A 23,793-nucleotide genomic window follows, 5' to 3' on the forward strand; every position below is an offset into this window, starting at 1 on the left:
ACAGCAGATTGGTTGCAAAAAATTCTGTGACAAATAACCACTTCCATCCTCTGAGGACATTTCAAATTAATAAGAGAGACATTTCTGCAACAAATCTGCCACAAGTTAATTTACCCTAAAGCTAAGTTCACACTACATAAAATTTACTGACCTACTTTATTTTGATCTGTAAACAAAAAAATGTCCGCAAAAAATTGTAGCCTACTTTGTGCAGTGTAAACTTAGCCTGAGGTTATGTTCACCCGTCAGAAATTCCCAAGCAGAATTCCGTGTAAATATTCAGCTTTGAAATTCCGTTGTGTGAACATTGCTTTAGGGGTATGTTCGCACAGCGGAATTTCCGTGCTGAATTCTGCAGAAGACTGGGATCCTGCCATTTTATTCAGGCAACAGAATTTCCACGGTGGAAATTATGCTTTCCACATTCTGTCAAAATATAACAGTAGTCTTACATTTTGCGAAATTCCGCAGTGGAATTCCATTTAAATCAGGGGGGCCTGAATTTCAGTATACTTCTGTTTTAGACGACACAGGAATTCTGCCACAATTTCATCAGAATTCCGCAATTCTGTTCAACAAGCTTTGCTGAACAGAAATTCTGAAGAATTGTGGAAATTCTGCCGTGCAAACATACTCTCAGGGTACAGCCACATGCTGGGAGAAATGCTCTTGTTTTTCTGCAGTGGAAAATCTGCAGCATTTCTGCAGGGAAATCTGCAGAGGCAATTCCACACTGTTAGAATATACAGAAAAAACACACAACAACAAAAGGGGTAAAGAGCAATCAATGTTGTGCTACCAGTTTAGCTAGTATCATTACATCTAAATAGGCCTGTAGAATCACCAGTAGGTCAGCCCCCACACTATCCACCCAAACTCCAAACAAAGGGTCCGTCTCAGTGTCACTGTTCAATGTAGAACAATGTATTCCCAACAACCAATGGGTCACTATGGGTTTTTAATGTGTCCATAAGAAAGTCACTTGACCATGTTTTTGGGTAAGTTGTCCAGTAAAAGTGGGCAACCCTGTTCACATAAAAACTCAACTTTTTGGTTTGAATGATATTTCCTTCTCATAATGTCATCTGCTGTTATTTCCAAGGTATTTCATATTCATATATCTCTAAATGTTGTAACCATTTTCTCTATCAGCTCAATTGGGGGACACAGACCGTGGGTGTATGCTGCTGTCTCTAGGAGGTACGACACTATGTCAACAAAGAAGTCGGCTCCTCCCAACAGGATATACCCGCCTCCAGGCCCTGAGGTAATCAGTTTTAGTACCAGAGCAATAGGAGAGAACCGACAGGTCAAGGAAAAAACACGAACTGTCCGAGAACCAGAAGAAAAGATATAACTGAACACACCCTCGGACAGAGAACCAAAGAGAAACCCAAAAGGGCGGGAGCTGTGTCCCCCAATGGATCCTTTGAGAAAGAGATTTTACTGTAAGTGTTAAAAAATCTCCTTTTCTCTATCGGCTCCATTGGGGGACACAGACCGTGGGACGTACCAAAGCCGTCCCTTGGGTGGGCAGATAATCAGTCAGGCAGACGGCTGTGCCGCCTGCAGCAGTTTACGGCCCAAACTAGCATCAGCCGATGCGAAGGTATGAACCCCGGTAGAACCTCGAGAAAGTGTGCAAAGACGACCAAGTAGCCGCCTTGCAAATCTAAGGAGGTGGACATGGTCTGGAGTTCTCTCCAGACCAGGTCTTATGTTTTTTTATTTTCCTAGATTTAGGGATGTATTAGATTTTTTTATTCCATTTTCTTTCCTGTTTTCAGGTGGGGACTCAGGAACTGCGGCTCACTGTTTCCCCATTGCGAGTAAGGGGGCACAGACATTGCGTATATGCGCTGTTCACCCCCTCTCGCCAACGGTCAGCGCCTGGGTTTGTACCTCATGGGTCCGGGTCACCCTATCTCCCTGCTCGCCTCGCTCGCACATGGTAGCCCGGCGTGATGCAGGTGATAAAAGCTGGCTGAAGACTTCATAGGAAGACTTCATGAGGTAAGTTCTTGTGACTGAGGTGAGTATATTTCCCTTTCTCCTTAGGTGCAGATTTGCAACATCTGGAGACCCTCAGTTTTTGGCCCACCTTTCTCATGGGTCTAATGGGGCTGGCCTGGACAGGGGTCCTTTATTAAACATTGGGGTGAGCAGTGGCAGTTTGAAGGGCAACTTTCTACACTTTTTTCTTATATATATGTGTGTGTGTGGAATGACTGTGTGTGTTTTTTTACATTGAAGCGGCTGACAGCCGCGGCGTTCTCTATGCGGGCGCTCTGAGTGCCGGCTTACTTTCACTTTCAGCAGCGGCTGCTGCCGGCAGCGTCTAGTCCGCTCAGTTCCCCGCGAGCGCACATGCATTCACATGTGCGCTCGGGGCAAGGAGCGGGAGCCATTTCGGGACTTTTTGTTAATACTTCGGCTGGGCGCAAACTGTGCACCAATCAGCGCTGTACGCGCGATTATGGTGGCAGGGGCCAATCAGTGGTGCCCCCTGCTCCTAACACGCCCCCCCTCCCCTTGCTATTGCCCAGCATTTCTCCTCTCTGACAGCTGGAGACCACCACGGGTTCGAGTCCCGGGGCGGGACAGAGTGTTACAGTGTTGTGGTTTAATTTATAAAATAGGTTGATTGTGGTCTATGGGGATCTCAAGGCATGTGAAACAGTAAAATAAGCAGACTGTATCAGCAACACAGTGAAATGGAACACAGTCTTGGGTGAGAGAGGCCCAGAACGGCCTCCCTCTAAACAGTTAACTGGAGTGTTAGCCACTCCTTTACTCTGTTAATACTGTAACTCTAAACTGTCTGGTTCTGCTGAACCACTTGTTCTGCCTGCTCCACTGCTCCCCCAGACCCCCCTGCTACTCTACCCCGGTTGTTCTTCCAGACCCGGTGGGTTCGGCTACCCCTCCAGCCTGGGTTCCCTCCCTCTCCCAGTCTATATCTGACTTGGCTCAGGTCTCCCGTTATGTGGGACTGCCTTGGAGAGGCCCTTCCTACACCGGCCCTCCGGAGGGTCCCGCTCTCCCCCTATTCTGATGCTCTCGCAGCATCATAGGGGCGTGTCATCTGACTCATCCCCCAAGTCTTCTGGCAGGCACGGGCGCTCCCCTTGCAGGCATCGCCCCGTTACTGCAACCTGTAGCAAGCATCGCTCCTCTAGAGAATGCTCTCAGGGTCGCCGCTCTGGCTCTCCATACCCGCGTACCAGGTCCGTCTTTCTCTCTTCCATGGCCGCCTCACATGTTCCCATTCACCTGGAGAACTTGTGGAAGAAGTTCTGATTCGGCCTCCAACTCAGAGGACCGCACAGATGTGCCTAAAGTTGTGTACTCATTGGTTGCGGCCATAAGATACACCTTCCAGCTAAAGGACCCAGGAACTTCGGACGTGGTCCAGAAGTTTCCTTTCATCGTGTCCGACCTCTTCCAGGGCTTCCCCACCTCGTTCCCATTTACCTGGAGAACTTGCGGATGAGGTTTCTGATTCGGCCTCCGACTCAGAGGACCGCACGGATGTGCCTGATGTGGTGTACTCAGTGGTTGCGGGAACTTCGGACGTGGCTCCAGAAGTCTCCTTTCTTTGTGCCCGACCGGCACTCAAGACTTTCAGCTCTCACGCTGAATTTTACGCCCTGCGGGTATCTATCGGAAGTCACCCTGACAAGAAGTTTCCGGAAACGAAGAAGGTTCAAGCGTGGTATTCCTTCCCCAAGGACCTCATTGCTCGATGGACCTCCTCTCCAACTGTGGATCCGCCGGTCTCCCGCCTCTCTAAGGTGCATTCCCGGCCGTTGGCTGATGCGGCTGCCTTCAAGAATCCAGCGGACATGAAGGTGGATATTTTGGCAATCTTCCTGCTTTTGCTTCTGCCTGAGTGTCAAAGGCCCTTTTACTATGGTCTTCCAACTCCGCCATGGTAGTCTTCAAGATCCCTCCGGAGGATTTATTTAATCTAGCTCTCCTATGCTCTGAAGCCAGAGTTTTTTCTGTGTTCTGCTTCCATGTGCAGCCACTGTGCTGCCTTTACCACAAGCTACCTGGTAGCCACCGTCCCTTCATGTGGCTTTAAGCCTGGAATGCGGACGCCACCTTCAGGAAGTGAGGCGACGGGCGGAAAAAGAGTTCTTTATTACCTCTGGTAAGGCTCACAGAACCGCTTTCCATCGTAAGTTCTCCTTCCGGTTCTGCGGCCTTTGGTACCAACAAAGGGTACCAACAAAGGGTCCATCCAGGCGTCTACATGGGAAGAGGGCTCCTCTTTCTGATCCCATTCCTCCCGGAGGTCGGCTATCCGTTCCGGCTGTTTGGCGACCCCATCAGGCACCCGTAGGCCTTCCTCGGCCTGAAGGGTCGCCCCCCACCCGCCGACCTCTCTCGAGTGGTTGGTCGCCTCTCACCCTCTGGGATGCCTGGACATGCAGCTTCAGGGGAATGTTTGGTTCTTGAGTATCTCAGCCAGCATCTTGCGTTCCCATCCCGAATGGAGTCTCTCCGTTCTGTGCTGGCGTCCATGGTTCAAGGGGACATCAAGGATGCCTGCCTCCACTTCTCATTGTTTCCCGGTCATCAGCGGTACCTCCACTCTGCAGTTTCGGACTGTCATTTCTATTGTGGCTATCCCTTTCGGTCTGGCCACTTCTCCGCGGACCTTTACCAAAGTCCTGGCACCTGTGATAGCCTTTTTACGGACAACAGTTGTTTCCATAATTCCTTATTTGGACTACCTCCTGATCTGAGCTCCAGCCAGGACCCAGATCCTGGAGAGTCTTAGTCTCAACCTCCAGACCTTGTCTCACTTCGGTTGGATGGTCATTTGGGACAAGCCCAGCCGCTCTCCTGGGGCTCCAGTTCGATGCGGCCTCTGCCCGCTTTCGACTCCCCCGACTCTTTTCAGGAGTCTGATGCCTTCGGCTCCCTGCACCAGTTTCCATTCGCTTTTGCATGGATGTCCTGGGTCGATTGGCGATTTCCCAGTTTCATCACCCACCTCTTCAACTGGTGATTTTCTTCCGGTGTGACAGGTCTCCATTGTCTCTCGGCCGCAAGATCGTTCTCTCTCGTCAGTCTTGTTGGTCCCTTCTATGGTGGCTTTGTTTTCCCCCTCATTTTTTTCGGGGGTGTTCCTTCCTGTCCATCCCTGTCAGTGTGTCAGGCTGGGGAGGCATTTTCAGGGGCCGCCGGTCTGGGGTCTTGGCCCCCCCGAGAAGCTTTTTCCCCTTCAACATTTTGGGGCCTAGGGCAATTCTTTCTTTGCTTGCTTCTTGGGAATTTTCCTCCTGGGCGGAACTCAGGTTTCCGGCCATCTCAGTTATCTTCAGTCTGGCCGTCTCTGGGATGTGATCTTCTTGGCCGGTCCTCAGTTGTCCAAGGCCACTGGTCCCTACATCCAGGGGTGTTTGCTGTGATCTGCAACCCCTGGGGCGCTCCAGGCGTGGACCTCTGCTTGTCCCGCCTCAACCGAAGCGTTCCTCTCTCTTGGTCGAGCCTTGCCCTACCTTGTCTATTTGGTGGTCGAGCTTTGCCCTACCTTATCTGTTTCCTCCCTTTCTTCTCTTTTCGGGGTCTTGAGGAAACTCTCAGTGGGACGTTTCCGCCATTCTAGTGGCCCAGTCTGGGCCCGGCGGGCGTGGTACGTCGTCATGGTCAGGCTCCTGAACGACTTAATGTTGCGCCTTCCCTATTGTCCAGACCTCCTATCTCAGGTCTCCTGTGCCACCCCTATTACCGTCTCTGCTCGAGACCGCGGTTTTGAGAGCCGCGGTTTCTCTTCCCAAGTCATTCGCACCATGCTTAAGGCTCGTAAGTCCTCCTCGGCAAAAATTTACCACCGTACCTGGCAGTCTTATTTTAGTTGGTGTGGAGCTCAGGTCTTGTGCCCCGTTACCTTTTCGGTTTCCCGTCTTCTCTCTTTCTTTGCAGTTGGGATTGGAACTGGGGTTGTCTCTCTGTTCCCTTAAGGGTCAGGTTTCGGCCCTTTCTATTCTTTTCCAGTGTCCTCTGGCTTCTAATTCTCATGTCCGGACCTTCCTTCAAGGAGTGGCGCTTGCTGCCCCTTCTTATCGGTCACCTTCTTCCCCTTGGGATTTGAATCTGGTTCTGGAGGTACTCCAAGGTGAACCTTTTGAACCCCTTGGGGAGGTGTCCCTGCGCCTCCTTTCTTGGAAAGTGGCGTTCTCTTGTTGTTATTTCCTCCATTCGGAGAGTGTCTGAATTGGCAGCTCTCTCCTGCCGTTCTCCGTTTCTGGTGCTTCACCAGGACAAGTTTGTCTTTCGGCCAGATCCTTCCTTTTTGCCTAAGGTTGTTTCGGCCTTTCATCTCAATGAGGACATTATTCTTCTGTCCTTTTGTCCCGCTCCTTCTCATTCTAGGGAGCATTTACTCCACAAACTGGATGTGGTTTGGGCTGTTAGGTATTACCTCTCTATCTCTTCTTCGTTTTGTCAATGTGATTCCTTTTTCGTCCTTACGGAAGGTCGTCGTAAGGGACAACCTGCTTCCAAGGCTACCACTTCTCGGTGGATTCGATCTGCCATTTCGGAAGCCTATCGCTGTAGGGGGAAGATTCCTCCCTTCAGGGTTGTGGCTCATTCTACCCGTTTCTGTTGGGGCATCCTGGGCTCTCTAGAACAAAGCCTCGGCCTCGCAGATTTGCAAGGCGGCTACTTGGTCGTCTTTGCACACTTTCTCGAGGTTCTACCGGGGTTCATACCTTCGCATCGGCTGATGCTAGTCTGGGCCGTAAACTGCTGCAGGCGGCACAGCCGTCTGCCTGACTGATTATCTGCCCACCCAAGGGACGGCTTTGATACGTCCCACGGTCTGTGTCCCCCAATGGAGCCGATAGAGAAAAGGAGATTTTTTAACACTTACAGTAAAATCTCTTTCTCAAAGGATCCATTGGGGGACACAGCTCCCGCCCTTTTGGGTTTCTCTTTAGTTCTCTGTCCGAGGGTGTGTTCAGTTATATCTTTTCTTCTGGTTCTCGGACAGTTCGTGTTTTTTCCTTGACCTGTCGGTTCTCTCCTATTGCTCTGGTACTAAAACTGATTACCTCAGGGCCTGGAGGCGGGTATATCCTGCTGGGAGGAGCCGACTTCTTTGTTCCATAGTGTCATACCTCCTAGAGACAGCAGTATACACCCACGGTCTGTGTTCCCCAATGGATCCTTCGAGAAAGAGATTTTACGGTAAGTGTTAAAAAATCTCCTTTTTCTTTGCTTCTCAGAAATCGTCAGAGCAATGTCCTACGTCATCAACCAAGGGATGGCAATGTACTGGGGGACATCACGCTGGAGTGCCATGGAGATTATGGTACAGTATAAGCATGTTATTACTGTAATACATTTGTGAAGTAACATCCTGAAAGTGAACACAGAGTGCAGGTCATGACCGGAAATAACAGATTATAATAATAAAACAGTGAAAATAGAATATATATTTTATCATGTGTACAGCAGCCTCAAATCACACAGGTTTCTGCTGAACAGAACTTGAATTATCTGTGTCCCTTCTTTACACAATAGTGTTCTTTATGTGAAGTAAATATTTTCTGGAGACAATAGACTTCAGGGTAAGGCTAGGTTTACACTGCCATTGTGCTCTGATCTGTTCTGGGTCCGTTCGGCCCTTTTTTTGTACCGAACGGACCCAAAATGGGTCGGTGCACAACTGAAACCACCGGGTGTCAACAGATCCCATTGACAAATGGGGTCCATCAGGGATCTGGTGTTTTACCAGAGTTGGGCAGAGAAAAATATAGGACAGGAGAGAGCACAGAGGAGTGCTATCAGACTGGAGAGAGCACAGAGGAGTAATATCAGACAGGAGAGAGCACATAGGAGTACTATCAGACCGGAGAGAGCAGAGAGGAGTACTATGAGACAGGAGCGAGCACAGAGGAATACTATCAGACAGGAGAGAGCACAGAGGAGTGCTATCAGACAGGAGAGAGCACAGACGAGTACTATCAGACAGAAGAGAGCACAGAGAAGTGCTATCAGACCGGAGAGAGCACAGAGGAGTACTATCAGACAGGAGAGAGCACAGAGGAGTACTATCAGACAGGAGAGAGCACAGAGGAATACTATCATACAGGAGAGAGCACAGAGGAGTGATATCAGAAAGGCAAGAGCACAAAGGAGCCTTTCAGACAGGCAAGAGGACAGAGGAGTCCTGTCAGACTGGAGAGAGCACAGAGGAGTACTATCAGACAGGAGAGAGCACAGAGGAGTACTATCAGACAGGAGAGAGCACAGAGGAATACTATCAGACAGGAGAACACAGAGGAGTGCTATCAGAAGGGCAAGAGCACAGAGGAATCCTATCAGACAGGCGAGAGCACATAGGAGTCCTATCAGACAGGAGAGAGCACAGAGGAGTCCTATCAGGAGAGAGCACAGAGGAGTGCTATCAGACAGGAGAGAGCACAGAGGAGTGCTATCAGACAGGAGAGAGCACAGAGGAGTCCTATCAGACAGGAGAGAGCACAGAGGAGTGCTATCAGACAGGAGAGAGCACAGAGGAGTGCTATCAGACAGGAGAGAGTACAGAGGAGGGAGTGCTATCAGACAGGAGAGAGCACGGAGGAGTGCTATCAGACAGGAGAGAGCACGGAGGAGTCCTATCAGACAGGGGAGAGCACAGAGGAATCCTATCAGACAGGAGAGAGCACAGAGGAGTCCTATCAGACAGGAGAGAGCACAGAGGAGTGCCATCGGACAGTAGAGAGCAGAGAGGAGTGCTATCAGACAGGAGAGAGCACAGAGGAGTACTATCAGACAGGAGAGAGCACAGAGGAATGCTAGCCCACCCTCATTTACTGGACTTTGTCCATGCCTGTGCTTCAGCTTGGACAAAGCCATGATTTCTATAAAAAGGAAATCAAATTTCTTATTAAATAAATTAGAAAGGTTAATGTTTTGCCAAGATGTACAACAAAATAAAAAGTTTTTGTATCTGACAGTGCCCATTTAAGCTTTCATTGCTATAGCATTGAAGGAATCTACATAGAAAAATGATGCTGTATTCAGTAGGCATTAATACTAACAAAATAGTGGTCACCAGCTTACTACGTTTGAGCCATTAAAGTGTATGGGACCCAGGCATCTCTGTACACGGATACATCCGCATCTCATTTTGACAGGATCCCAATGTATCTGTGGAATAATGTGCCAGATTTTTTAGTGAATTCACCCTTATTTAAAATTTTTAAATCTAAGAGCGATTCACCTGCAACTCACATGTCACTCACAACTTAGCGAATAAACCAGTAGTAGAGCAGATCCAAGCATGAGAACAGTGCAATGTCCAACTACTTAGAACCCCCACTGCTATGGCTAGCTGGATATTGAGGCCATTTTCACACACAATTTTTGTTCCTGTCTATTTATTTGCAAGAAAGTTGGTAGTTGTTTTTTTCAGTCATCTTTTGCTTAAAATAATGTGTACATTTCAAGCTGTTTATCCACTTAATAGCTGGTAAAATAAGTAAATTTTTTCCAGCCTTTTGAATCATAAAATTGCCAAATAGCTGTTTTTATGTAAAACAATACAAAAAAAATGAAAAAAACAAAACGATAAGTGAACATAGCCTAACCCCAAATCAGCTAATAAAAAAGCAAGTTTGATTACCCAAACTGACAGCTGTTGGCCTGGTATTTACAGCCATAACACACAAAAATATCTCCATATTATGCTAGTGCCAACCCAGCCTCATTCTTATTAAAATATGCTATGTTCACGGGGAGAAGCAGGCAGCCTCCCACCTTTTAACTTACCCTTCAGTGGCCCTGCTCCCATACTAATATGATTTTCAGTGAGATGTCAATTTATATGCCTTTTATGAGATATCAACTTTTATGCCTCTCATAGTTGAAAGGGAAAAAAAAGAGTAATACGATGGGAATACATTAATTTTACACCAATATTTAATAACTGTCCCATTAGTTACTGGACCATCCAAATGTGAAATGGAACTAAAAATGGATTCGGTTGATTGAATGCAATTTCAGCCATGTTAAATGGTTGCTGAAATGGACCAGTCTAGGATTTTAAGGCTCTGGAACACCGTGAAATTATAGTGAGACTCGATACATCCAAGAAGAGCATCCATTTGGGGTTTACATAACGGAGCTCATAATAATAAAAAAAAAATTACTCCCAAACTGTTTGGGATTATATTTTATTGACAAATGATTTGAAATCTGAATTATTGTAAGATTTCTAATTTCAGTATTACTGGTGCTGTCCATCACCATTGTGCTCCCGTAGTGATCACACAATCACAGCTTCCGAGGCAGTATGACTATTGTGACCCAACAGTATGTCAAGCCATGGTGTATATACCTCAAACCTTGTTGTACTGTTATGTTAAGTGCATGAAGGGGTTAATAAAGGATGGTCATTGGCCTCTTCCTCAAGCAGGTCTACAGCTAAATGGTTGAGGGGAAAAGCAAACTTTGGTGTATTCAAAGTCCTGACTTCAACCCAAAACAAATGCTGTGGGACCTCAAGCAAATAATTCATGTGGGACAATTTAGCAACATGTCTCTATCCCAGAGGTGAACATTTCCTATCAGTGATCAGGAGACTGGAAGAAGCAACATTTTCATATAATGTATCTAAAGAGGCAGGGTATTTGTGAATACAGTATATTGCTGGAATATGGAATACTGCACGCATAGGCAACCTTCGGCACTGCATATGTTTTAGACTATATCTCCCATGAATCTTTGCCAGCATTTTGGTTGTAAGATCATCATGGAAGATGTAGTCCAAAAAATTTGCAATGCCAAAGATTGTCTATGCCTGGAATACTGTATGCTTTGACTTAATAACCTCTTGATATGTTTGTAGGAAGCATACTCTGTAGCACGACAATTCAATATGATCCCTCCAGTGTGTGAACAAGCCGAATATCATCTGTTCCAAAGAGAGAAGGTAGAAGTCCAGTTGCCAGAGTTGTACCACAAAATAGGTAAATGGCAAATAAAAAATTCCCAGATTTATTATCTTATTAGATGCATACAGCTTGGTACAGTTTCCCTATATGCAAGACCTTCAAAATAAATATTTAGTTTATATTGTGCAATGGTTATGCTGAGACACAGTCTGTTACTACCGCAGGCTCTAAAATGATTCCTTTCTACAGAACTTGAGAGAATTCCAGGTGCTAGTCCACTTGATATGTGTAGTGGATTATATAAGGCTGCGCTATCAAAACACCTTTAAGAAAATCTATCAAACGGTTTAGAGCACAAAAAGTCGCATAAGCGCCTAAGGAAATTTTGTGCGACTTTTGGCTGTAAGCAAAAAGCTACAAAAGAGCTTACCAAAGTGAATTCTATTTTTCAGTTTGCACAGGTCAGGGATTTATCAAGTGTGAAAGTTGCACAAAAAGTCACAACCGCCTCCAAAATACCATAAATGTAAGGCAGCCAGGACCTGGCTTACAAAATGGCTTTGGAGAGCAATTTTGAAGTGTTATGTCAGACGGGCTGCCTTAGCTACGGCGCTGCAGAGTTTACTGTAATTTCAAATTTCCTGCTGGGTCCCGTGTCACGGGACCCGGCGGGAAATATGAAATGACAGTGATTTTCTGATCACCGCCAGCCAGGGAGCGGAGCGCATTACTGCCCGCTTCCTTGGCTTGCAAGACTACAACTCCGTTGTAGTTGTGCGGTGGGGGCGGGGGATAAGCTTGTCACCTGCCCTCTTCCCTGCCGCACAACTATAACTCCCAGCATGTCCATACTGTAAGGTCATGCTGGAAGTTGTAGCCGTGCAGAGCAGGGGGGGGGTAGGTGACAAGCTTGTCACTTGCCCGCACATCTCTCGCACCACATGACTACAACTCCCAGAATGTCCTTACTGTAAGGGCATGCTGGGAGTTGTAGTCGTGCAACACGGGAGATGTGGGCGGGTGACAATAAATGTATTAATACAAAATAATAAAAAATGGCGCTCCTTGGCCTAGGCAGTAACAGGCTGGTGTTATTTAGGCTGGGGAAGGCAAGTAGCAATGGACCTTGCCCACCCTGGTAACGTCAGGCTGTTGCTGCTTAGTGGGAATTTGGCTGAAAATAAAAATAGGGGGAACCCTGTGCGTGTTTTATTTTAAATATTTAATTATTTATGCAAAAAAAAGCATAGGGTTCCCCCAATTTTTATTCTCAGACAAATACCAACCAAGCAGCAACAGCCTGACGTTACCAGGGTAGGAAAGGACCATTGTTACTCGCCCTCCCTAGCCTAAATAACTCCAGACTGTTACCTCCTAGGCCCAGGAGCGCCATTTTTGATGCTCTGCGCTTGTTGGTACCGGCTCTTCCCAGCACCCCATGGCGGTGGGTACCGGGGTAATAATTGGGGGTTAGCGCTAGATGTTTTTGTGGCTAACGTTAAGCCCGGCTTAGTAATGAACTCCGTCTATAAGACGGCTTCCACTACTAGGCCTGTCAAGTAAATAAAAATAAAAAAAACAACACATTAAAAAAAATATATATATTCCAAAAAAACTCCTCCACAAGCTCTCGTTAACCATTTTATTAACATTAAACCAGAAAAACGCTGGTCACCGTAATCCTCTGAATCTAAAGTAGTTCACAGGATACACGGATCTAAAATGAGAAGTAAAAAATTTTTTTTTAAAATGAGTTAGTACATTTAGGGGGAAAAAGTGTTAAAAAAAAATCTAATAAACACACATATATATCGCACATTTTTTCAGAGCTGCAAATTGGTGTCCTGAAGTAATTTATTGGTTTTTGCTTATGTGTGCTAAAAAAATGCTATTCAAAAGTGATTTATTGTTTTTTGCTTATGTGCGTCAAAGTTATCAACCCCCTGTGATAGTATGATAAATGTGTCATACATAAGCAAAACTAAAGCAAGAAAAATATGCCTACAGAACCCGCTTACCAAAGCAATGATGATAAATGTCCCCGTTTATGTAATAGTCACACTATATTCTGCCGAAGATGGCATGAATGCAAAATAATGCAGCAAAATGAAGCAATAGCTGAACTAAAGGTGTAAGAAAAACTGTGATCATTTATTATTTCATACAATGGATTTCAAAGAGTCTACTATAAACAATGGACCTCCGGGATTCCCCTGCATCTTTGAAAATATGCAGCATTTCCCTAGGGTCTATTCACATGGTAGAATTTCCTCTTGCGGAATTCCACCTCAAATTAAAGCCCATAGACTTCTATGGGATTCTGCACTCCCATTCACACTTCTGAATTTCCACTTGCGTATACCTAAAATCGAAGATTATGGCCAGACGGCGCAGCGGATCCGGGCACGCTAGGCATCAAACTGATCAGCGTCCCCCGCACTACCAGCCAATACCGCTGGTTAGTGCAGGGGGGAGCAAGCTGACAGTTTTCCTTTAACACCATTTAGTCATATGCGGTAAAACATTGCAAAAACTAGCAGCTTGTAAAACTAGCACCTAAATACAGGTAAAAAAAAACAGGCTACAAAAATACTACTAGAAAAATTGTAGCATTTTCCAGTAAGGGTAGGGTCACACGTGCCGTATTTTGCTGCCGTATTTTTCTGCAGCGTATTATCCTACCCATTGAAGTCAATTGGTAGCAAAATAAGCAGCTGATTTTGGCTACTCATTGATTTTAATGGGTAGAAAAATATGCAACATAATACCCAAATAGTGTAACCAAATGCTTTGTTCCAAAGGAGTTGGTGCAGTGACATGGTCTCCCCTAGCTTGCGGTATCATCTCAGGAAAATATGAAAATGGAGTCCCAGAGAGTGCGAGAGCATCATTAAAGGTAATCCTAAAAATATTCAAAAAGACGCTGAACACTTTTCAGTGTAACACACCTATTTTCAATGCAGTAATAATTATATTTTCGTTCTTCCTTTGATTCTGTGACGTCATGATCTTTCAGTGTTACCAGTGGTTAAAGGACAAAATACTGAGTGAAGAGGGGCGCAAACAGCAATCTAAAGTGAAGGATTTGACACCAATTGCAGAACGTTTTGGATGCACTCTGCCACAGCTTGCCATAGGTAAGAAAATATATACATATACAGCTTAGTGAAATATAGCCTCTTGTCATAATGGATAGAACTCCATGGCAATATAGAGGAAATGTCATACTTGTGTGGTACAAAACAGTGCCCACATACAGCTATATAGTACCAATGTTCAGAGTGAAATACTATTAGGAAAGAGCACCCTTAAAGGGGTACTCCAGTGGAAAACTTTTTTTTTTAAATTAACTGGTGGCAGAAAGTTAAAGGGGTACTCCGCCCCTGGCATCTTATCCCCTATCCAAAGGATAGGGGATAAGATGTTAGATCGCCAGGGTCCCGCTGCTGGGTACCCTGGGGATCGCCGCTGCGGCACCCCGCCATCATTACTGCACAGAGCGAGTTCGCTCTGTGCGTAATGACGGGCGATACAGGGGCCGGAGCAGCGTGACGTCATGGCTCCGCCCCTCATGACATCACGGCCCGTTCCCCTTAATGCAAGTCTATGGCAGGGGGTGTGACAACCGCCACGCCCCCTCCCATAGACTTGTATTGACGGGGGCGGGCCGTGACGTCACGAGGGGCGGAGCCGTGACATAACGATGCTCCGGCCCCTGTATTGCCCGTCATTACGTGCAGAGCGATCTCTCTCTGCGCAGTAATGATAGCGGGGTGCTGCAGCAGCGATCCCCGGCCATCTGACATCTTATCCCATATCTTTTGGATAGGGGATAAGATGTCTAAGGGCGGAGTACCCCTTTAAACAGATTTGTAAATTACTTCTATTTAAAAATCTTAATGCATTCAGTACTTATTAGCGCCTGTATACTACAGAGAAAATTCTATTCTTTTTTAATTTCATTTTTGTCTTGTCCACAGTGCTCTCTGCTGACACCTCTGTCCGTGTCAGGAACTGTCCAGAGTAACATAGGTTTGCTATGGGGATTTTCTCCTGCTCTGGACAGTTCCTGATACGGGCATCAGGTGTAAGCAGAGAGCACTGTGGACAAGACAAAAAGAAATTCAAAAAGAAAATAATTTCCTTTGTAGCATACAGCTGCTAATAAGTACTCGAAGGGTAAAGATTTTTTTTCAATAGAAGTAATTTACTAATCTGTTTTTCTGGCACCAGTTGATTTTTTTTAAAAAATGTCAACGGAGTAACCCTTTAAAATACCAGATGAAGAAAAGGTGCAGATGCTCCAGCTCCCAAATAGAAATAATATTTAAAGGTCCAAAATTTAATTAATCCATATTAAAAATAGGGAACAAGAAAAATCCACGTGAGGTTAAAAACAAAGCTGAAACGCTGACGCGTTTCGAACCGTGCGGTTCTTAGTCATGGCACAGTATCCAGAGTGAACCGCTCACCTTATATACCTACTGATAAATGGACATGGGTCAAAAAATACCCTATTTTACCACACATAAAGACCAAGAGTGCCCATGTTGTGCACACATAAAGACAAAAGGAGGGGGGGTATCATTGTATTAACATGGCATTTTTCTGTACATCACAATTTATTGTGCCTAAAAATGTATACAAAATTATTATTGAGGAAAAGAATGTTATGCATACAATGATAAATTCCCTTTAAAGTGCTTTATTGTACCCATTCTACCTATCTACCTAATCTTTATGCTGCCCCCTGCTGTTAGCAAAAAGTAAAACGACTTGTTTCCAAATCTGACCATATAATTTTGACATGAAAAGAAGTATCATCCTCAGGTAAGAGAAACTCAGAACTAACAAAGCAATAACTGTATGATTTAAGATGATCTAATTAAAGAGTCGAAGATATTATACTGGAATAATGCAGCCACTCTTACCCTGTTTTCTATGACAGCCCTAACACTCGTAGCACTATCCACTGTGCACTGGCACTTTTACTACACACATGATATGTGACCATAAGGAATGAAATAGTGACCTCTAGTGCTCATACATACACAACACTAGTTACCTATTCTGCCAGTTCTTCTGTACTTTACATTAGATCAGTGTTTCCCAACCAGGGTGCCTCCAGCTGTTGCAAAACTACAACTCCCAGCATGCCCGGACAGCCAAAGGCTGTCCGGGCATGCTGGGAGTTGTAGTTTTGCAACAGCTGTAGGTACCCTGGTTGGAAAACACTGCATTAGATTAAGATGAGTTTAGCTTTGTGATCTCTATTTCTTCTAGCTTGGTGTCTGCGGAATGAGGGAGTGAGTTCTGTCCTGTTAGGATCATCTAATCCAGAGCAATTGATAGAAAACCTAGGAGCCATACAGGTAAGTGTCTGTATCACACACAGTACGTGCTTAGGAAAAGTACGTGTAATAACTCAATATACCTTGTAAGTGCTATTCACACGCAGCAGTGTTGTTTTAATATCAAGTCACTGTTTTTTTTATAATATAATTTAGCAATTTTGGGGGTCACTCCTGGGTCTGAGACGAATGGCACACAAGACATTTGAGTCCAACACAGCCAAGTATGGTGCAACTGCCCGTACAATACTGGAGAACAGATGTGGCACTATTTTTAAAAGAAAAAAAAAAAAAACAGAGTCCAGTCGCACCCAATCCTAGATATCCACAACAACAGTAACTTCAACACTCCTAGATATCCACAACAACAGTAACTTCAACACTTCTAGATATCCACAACAACAGTAACTTCAACACTTCTAGATATCCACAACAACAGTAACTTCAACACTCCCAGAAATCCACAACAACAGTAACTTCAACACTCCCAGAAATCCACAACAACAGTAACTTCAACACTCCTAGATATCCACAACAACAGTAAATTCAACATTTCTTGATATCCACAACAATAGTAACTTCAACACTCCTAGATATCCACAACAACAGTAACTTCAACACTCCCAGAAATCCACAACAACAGTAACTTCAACACTCCTAGATATCCACAACAACAGTAACTTTGACACTCCTAGATATCCACAACAACAGTAACTTCAACACTCCTAGATATCCACAACAACAGTAACTTCAACATTTCTTGATATCCACAACAACAGTAACTTCAACACTCCTAGATATCCACAACAACAGTAACTTCAACACTTCTTGATATCCACAACAGTAACTTCAACACTCCTAGATATCCACAACAACAGTAACTTTGACACTCCTAGATATCCACAACGACAGTAACTTCAACACTCCTAGATATCCACAACAACAGTAACTTCAACACTCCTAGATATCCACAACAACAGTAACTTCAACACTCCTAGATATCCACAACAACAGTAACTTCCACACTCCTAGATATCCACAACAACAGTAACTTCAACACTTCTAGATATCCACAACAACAGTAACTTCAACACTCCTAGATATCCACAACAACAGTAACTTCCACACTCCTAGATATCCACAACAACAGTAACTTCAACACTTCTAGATATCCACAACAACAGTAACTTCAACACTCCTAGATATCCACAACAACAGTAACTTCCACACTCCTAGATATCCACAACAACAGTAACTTCAACACTCCTAGATATCCACAACATCAGTAACTTCAACACTTCTAGATATCCACAACAACAGTAACTTCAACACTCCTAGAAATCCACAACAACAGTAACTTCAACACTCCTAGATATCCACAACAACAGTAACTTCAACACTCCTAGATATCCACAACAACAGTAAGTTCAACACTCCTAGATATCCACAACAACAGTAACTTCAACATTTCTTGATATCCACAACAACAGTAACTTCAACACTCCTAGATATCCACAACAGTAACTTCAACACTCCTAGATATCCACAACAAGAGTAACTTCAACACTCCTAGATATCCACAACGACAATAACTTCAACACTCCTAGATATCCACAACGACAGTAATTTCAACACTCCTAGATATCCACGACAGTAACTTCAACACTTCTAGATATCCACAACAACAGTTACTTCAACACTCCTAGATATCCACAACAACAGTAACTTCAACACTCCTAGATATCCACAACAGTAACTTCAACAGTCCTAGATATCCACAACAACAGTAACTTCAACACTCCTAGATATCCACAACAATAGTAAATTCAACACTCCTAGATATCCACAATGACAGTAACTTCAACACTCCTAGATATCCACAACAACAGTAACTTCAACACTCCTAGATATCCACAATGACAGTAACTTCAACACTCCTAGATATCCACAACAACAGTAACTTCAACACTTCTAGATATCCACAACGACAGTAACTTCAACACTTCTAGACATCCACAACGACAGTAACTTCAACACTCCTAGATATTCACAACGACAGTCACTTCAACACTCCTAGATATCCACAACGACAGTAACTTCAACACTCCTAGATATCCACAATGACAGTAACTTCAACACTCCTAAACATCCACGACAGTAACTTCAACACTTGTAGATATCCACAACAGTAACTTCAACACGCCTAGATATCCACAACAACAGTAACTTCAACACTCCTAGATATCCACAACAACAGTAACTTCAACACTTCTAGATATCCACAACAACAGTAACTTCAACACTCCCAGAAATCCACAACAACAGTAATTTCAACACTCCTAGATATCCACAACAACAGTAAATTCAAGATTTCTTGATATCCACAACAATAGTAACTTCAACACTCCTAGATATCCATAACAACAGTAACTTCAACACTCCTAGATATCCACAACGACAGTAACTTCAACACTTCTAGATATCCACAACAACAGTAACTTCAACACTCCCAGAAATCCACATCAACAGTAACTTCAACACTCCTAGATATCCACAACAACAGTAACTTCAACACTCCTAGATATCCACAACAACAGTAACTTCAACACTCCTAGATATCCACAACAACAGTAACTTCAACACTCCTAGATATCCACAACAGTAACTTCAACACTCCTAGATATCCACAACAAGAGTAACTTCAACACTCCTAGATATCCACAACAATAGTAAATTCAACACTCCTAGATATCCACAATGACAGTAACTTCAACACTCCTAGATATCCACAACAACAGTAACTTCAACACTCCTAGATATCCACAACAACAGTAACTTCAACACTACTAGATATCCACAACAACAATAACTTCAACACTCCTAGATATCCACAATGACAGTAACTTCAACACTCCTAGATATCCACAATGACAGTAACTTCAACACTCCTAGATATCCACAACAACAGTAACTTCAACACTCCTAGATATCCACAATGACAGTAACTTCAACACTCCTAGATATCCACAACAACAGTAACATCAACACTTCTAGATATCCACAACAACAGTAACTTCAACACTCCTAGATATCCACAACGACAGTAACTTCAACACTCCTAGATATCCACAACAACAGTAACTTCAACACTCCTAGATATCCACAACAACAGTAACTTCAACACTCCTAGATATCCACAACAACAGTAACTTCAACACTTCTAGATATCCACAACGACTCCTACAGCAACCAGGATAATATTGGCAATGACTGGATGGGGAGCTTGGTACAGTGATAAGTAAACAAATGTATATTATTGTGATGCATTTCTTGATCATTCTGATAATTTCATCAACCAGGAAATGTGTCACAATAAAATACATTTGTTTACTTATCACTGTACCAAGCTCCCCATCCAGTCATTGCCAATATTATTCTGGTTGCTGAATAAGGCTATGTTCTCCGCAATGATTTCAATAGGATTCTGCTGCGCCGTGCACGTAGTAGAATTGCCGCACTGAAAACAATTCCGGTCTCCACAGAAAGAATGGATATGTCCATTCTTTCTGCGAACTCAGCACGGAATGCATTGCCGTCTATGAGACGGCACATTCCCGAGCGGTCCTAGTGTCGGAGGCATATCATACCGACGCGCGCAGTCTGCACAATGTCCGCACAGAGATTTAAAGGGGTACTCCGGTGGAAAACTCTTTTTTTTTTTTAAATCAACTGGTGCCAGAAAGTTGCTGACATCTGCTGACATCATGACCACAGTGCTCTCTGCTGACATCTCTGTCCATTTTAAGAACTTTCCAGAGTAGGAGAAAATCCCCATAGCAAACATATGCTGCTCTGGACAGTTCCTGAAATGGACAGAGATGTCAGCAGAGAGCACTGTGGTCATGATGTCAGCAGAGAGCTCTGTGTTCCAAAAAGAAAAGAATTTCCTCTGTAGTATTCGGCAGCTAATAAGTACTGACATGTGAACATAGCCGTAGAGTTAAATGTTACAAGCTGAATATTACACGTGTCTTACCCAGACTGCTCCTGACCCCCACAGGTTTAGTACTGCCTGCGTCCTTCCATCCTGGGAAGCTCTAATTTCTCTAAGGGTTAATGCACACTATGGAAATTCATCAAGGAATTTTGGCAGGGGATCCGCCCTGCCCTAAATCATCATTCATTGTGAGCAGAATTTTACCACCTAAATAAGCATTGGACCCCATTCACACTACAGAATTCTGGCGGCTGAATTCCGCAAGCGGAGTTTCCGCCTGGCGGCCGCTGCCGATGTTGCTTCGGCGCTAGGGCCGTGGGGCACTGAGCCGTCACCATTGACGGCTATGCAGTGCTCGCGGAATCCGTGCAAAGAATGAACATGTTCTTTCTTTGCGCGGAACAATTTCAGCGGTGGAATTGTCCGCCACGGAAATTCCGCAGTGTGAACAGGTCTCGCGGAGACCCATTCACACTAATGTTAAGTTCACACCGCGGAATTCCACGAGTGGAATTCCGCGAGAATTTCGTAGTGTGAACGCACCCTTCTAAAGAAAAGTCTGAAAGAATCTCAGAGCAGAAAATTTCTGCCTGGAGATTCCAAGTGCGGCCATCACCGACTGAATCTGTCAGCGCTAGGACCGTGCAGACACTACAGTCTCCAATAGACTGCAATGTGCTCCGTGAGTATTTCCACCTGAAGAATGAGCAACGCCATTCTTCAGGCGGAAATTTTAAAGCGGATTTTCTGTTCACAAATTCCGCTTCACAAATTCCGAAGTATGAATTTGTGAACAGAAACCCATTCACCATAATATACATTTTTGTAAGCAGAATTTTTGCCTGTAATTTCAAAGCAGAATTGCAGGTGGCAATTCCGTAGTGTCAACCTAGCCTTACTGGCTTTTACGAGTAGATGCCGACATAAGATGTTCTTTTTATTTTTTGGGTGGAATCCAGATTAACATCAGAAGTATGAAACTGAGCAGCAGAATCCGATTGAGATCAATGAGATTCTGCTGCAAGTGGTTTCCACTTGGAATTCATTTTGAAAATCTGTAGTGTGCATGGGCCCTGAAAGAGCATCTACAGGTGGTTCCTCTAAATCAGCTCCAGGCTGGAGTGAAGCAGGCGGACTGGAAGCCATCTCCCTGCCCACTGCTCCACATTCTTCACTTTAGAGGCATAACACAGCGCCCTCAGGAGGCGCAATGCCACAATTACAGTACAATACTAATGCTATTTTGCAATTATAACTTCAAATTACAAGTACATATTAATGACTAATATAATAAGTGTTATTTTCTTCAATAAAAATTTACAGAATGAATTGTATCAGAGCCATAACTTGAATCCCACCACAGACCACATGCCAATTATAATGCTGGCATCCCCTCCCTCCCCTATAGCCATGCTACTGCATTTCATCATTAGCTGCATTTAAAAAAAACATTTTTTATGATTATAGGGGGTTATCTGGTGGGAGGGAGGTTTCCTAACTATGCCCATTGTGTGGGATATAAAAAATAAACCTTTCCTCTCCTCCAGGCTCCCACGGTGCCTCTAGTGTCCTGCTCAGGTCCCCTGAAGCGATGGTCTTCCGGAGCTGCAGTGTGATGTGTCAGGCCTGGGAAGCACCCGGGCCCAATGTGTCCTTCAGTCCTTCAGTGAATCGCTGGTTGCAGTGATGTCTGACCTCAGCCAGCAATTCTCTGAGCGGCAGCATGACACATTGAGCTCGGATGCTTCCCAGGCCTGACAGTCACTTGCAGCTCAGAAAGACAATCGCATCAGGGGACTGTAGCAGGACACTAGAGGCGAGGAAAGGTTTACTTTCTTATATCCTACACAATAGACATAGTTGTGAACACCACATAAATCCCATATAGGATTAGTAGAAGATTATGGAGGTGTCTCCTGCTGGGATTAATCACCGCTGATGCTAAAGCGTCTGGTGAATTACATATGAAATTACTGAAACACGTCGGTTTGCTGGGGTGACATTTTATAGGAATTAAATAAAGCATTTAAGTTTCATCCATAGAGCTGGAAGGCAATATTGTCTGTGCATTTTATAATCTGAAAAATGATAAGTGTGTTTGCTTCTATCTGTCTATACAATCTTATGACAAAGTCTGGGCCTCCATTGTTATCTTAACTGGTCTGTGGACCTTCAAAGCTAATTTTTGCAGGCAACAGATTTAAAGAATATATGTAGGTTTAATGCATCATTACTGTTCATCTGCTGAATTGATCAAAAAGAACAAAAAATGTATTAATAAATAAACAAAATTTGGCACATGCATAAGATTAAGCATCCTGTCAGTATGCAGGTAGTAACATCTTTTTTCAGAAATCACAGCTTCCTAGCATATCTTATAGTCAGACATTCTCTTTCCTGCAAAATGCTTGTCTGAGGCTATGTTCATACAATGGAATTTCCGTGCAGAATTCTGCACTGAATTTCCGCAGCAGAGTCCCACTGAGTATGGGATTCTGCTGCACTGTTCACATAGCAGAATTTCCTCGTTGGAAACATCTGGCGGGGAAATTCAAATTCCGGTGTCTGCAGAAAGAATAGATGTGTCTATTCTTTCTACGGACTCCGCACGGAAATGCATTGCCGTCTATGAGATGTCATGTGGATTTAGGGGTGGTAACGATTTCAGCCAGTTTATGTTACTGTTGATGCGGTTAACATTCTCTGCATATTTATTGCTTTTAGGAACTGTGACCGCTTACAACGATAGCTGCACATTTACACAATCTTTACTTCCACCTGGCAATTGGAGTAGAAATAAGTAAAATACCATCTGTACAAAAAGTCATTATTAATGTGTAATATAGCAATAGCACATAGTGCACATGGGGGTAATAAAATTAGATGTAAAATGCTCCTGATCTTCAGCTTCTTGTAGTATTAATTGGATTGTCTATATAAGTAGAGCCTCTCAATTTCCTGAATGAGCAGTAAAGCTTCTACAATTGCTGCTGTTACAAGATATATATATATATATATATATATATATATATATATATATATATTGCACAGTATCTCGGCTAGCAACTTTATTGCTCCTTTAGGAAACTGAGAAACTTCAATATGAGGTATATATAATTGACTTAAAGGGGTACTTCACTGGAAACATCTTATCCCCTATCCAAAGGATAGGGGATAAGATGTTAGCTTGCGGGGGTCCCACCGCTCTGGCACCATGCCTGATGACTGGCGATGCAAGCCCCCTCCATCCGCGTCTATGGGAGGAGGTGTGATGGCTATGTACTAGCTGTCACCTCACTCCCATAGACTTGAATGGAGGGGGCATGGCGGCTTGCATCGCCAGTCATCGGGCACAGAGCAGTTTATATCCTGAATATATAAAGTTATTTCACAGGACTAAAAAGTGCAGCAAACCAAACTTTTAGGTCACACAAGATAAGAGTATACAGGAAATGGACTAAATGTAGTCACTAGTTGACAACGTTCAGTCCATTAAACTCTATGGGGGAGATTTATCAAAACCTGT

General features: G+C 44.1%; 1 protein-coding gene and 1 long non-coding RNA gene across 4 annotated transcripts in view; one reads left to right on the forward strand and one right to left on the reverse strand.

Annotated features, from left to right (window-relative positions):
* Positions 1 to 23,793, forward strand: part of KCNAB1 (potassium voltage-gated channel subfamily A regulatory beta subunit 1) — a 424,457-nt gene that overhangs the window by 397,365 nt on the left and 3,299 nt on the right. For all 3 annotated transcript variants that reach the window (XM_056565010.1, XM_056565011.1, XM_056565012.1), the window contains 5 exons: positions 7,245 to 7,330; positions 10,874 to 10,994; positions 13,721 to 13,815; positions 13,936 to 14,056; positions 16,203 to 16,291. In XM_056565010.1, the coding sequence (XP_056420985.1) occupies positions 7,245 to 7,330; positions 10,874 to 10,994; positions 13,721 to 13,815; positions 13,936 to 14,056; positions 16,203 to 16,291 (512 nt within the window). The remainder of the gene's footprint in view (positions 1 to 7,244; positions 7,331 to 10,873; positions 10,995 to 13,720; positions 13,816 to 13,935; positions 14,057 to 16,202; positions 16,292 to 23,793) is intronic.
* The window catches only part of LOC130361699 (uncharacterized), a 56,805-nt gene that overhangs the window by 23,303 nt on the left and 9,709 nt on the right, over positions 1 to 23,793 (reverse strand). The gene's annotated exons all lie outside the window — the stretch shown is intronic.

Source organism: Hyla sarda, chromosome 3, assembly GCF_029499605.1.
Source record: "Hyla sarda isolate aHylSar1 chromosome 3, aHylSar1.hap1, whole genome shotgun sequence".
NCBI lineage: Eukaryota > Metazoa > Chordata > Amphibia > Anura > Hylidae > Hyla > Hyla sarda.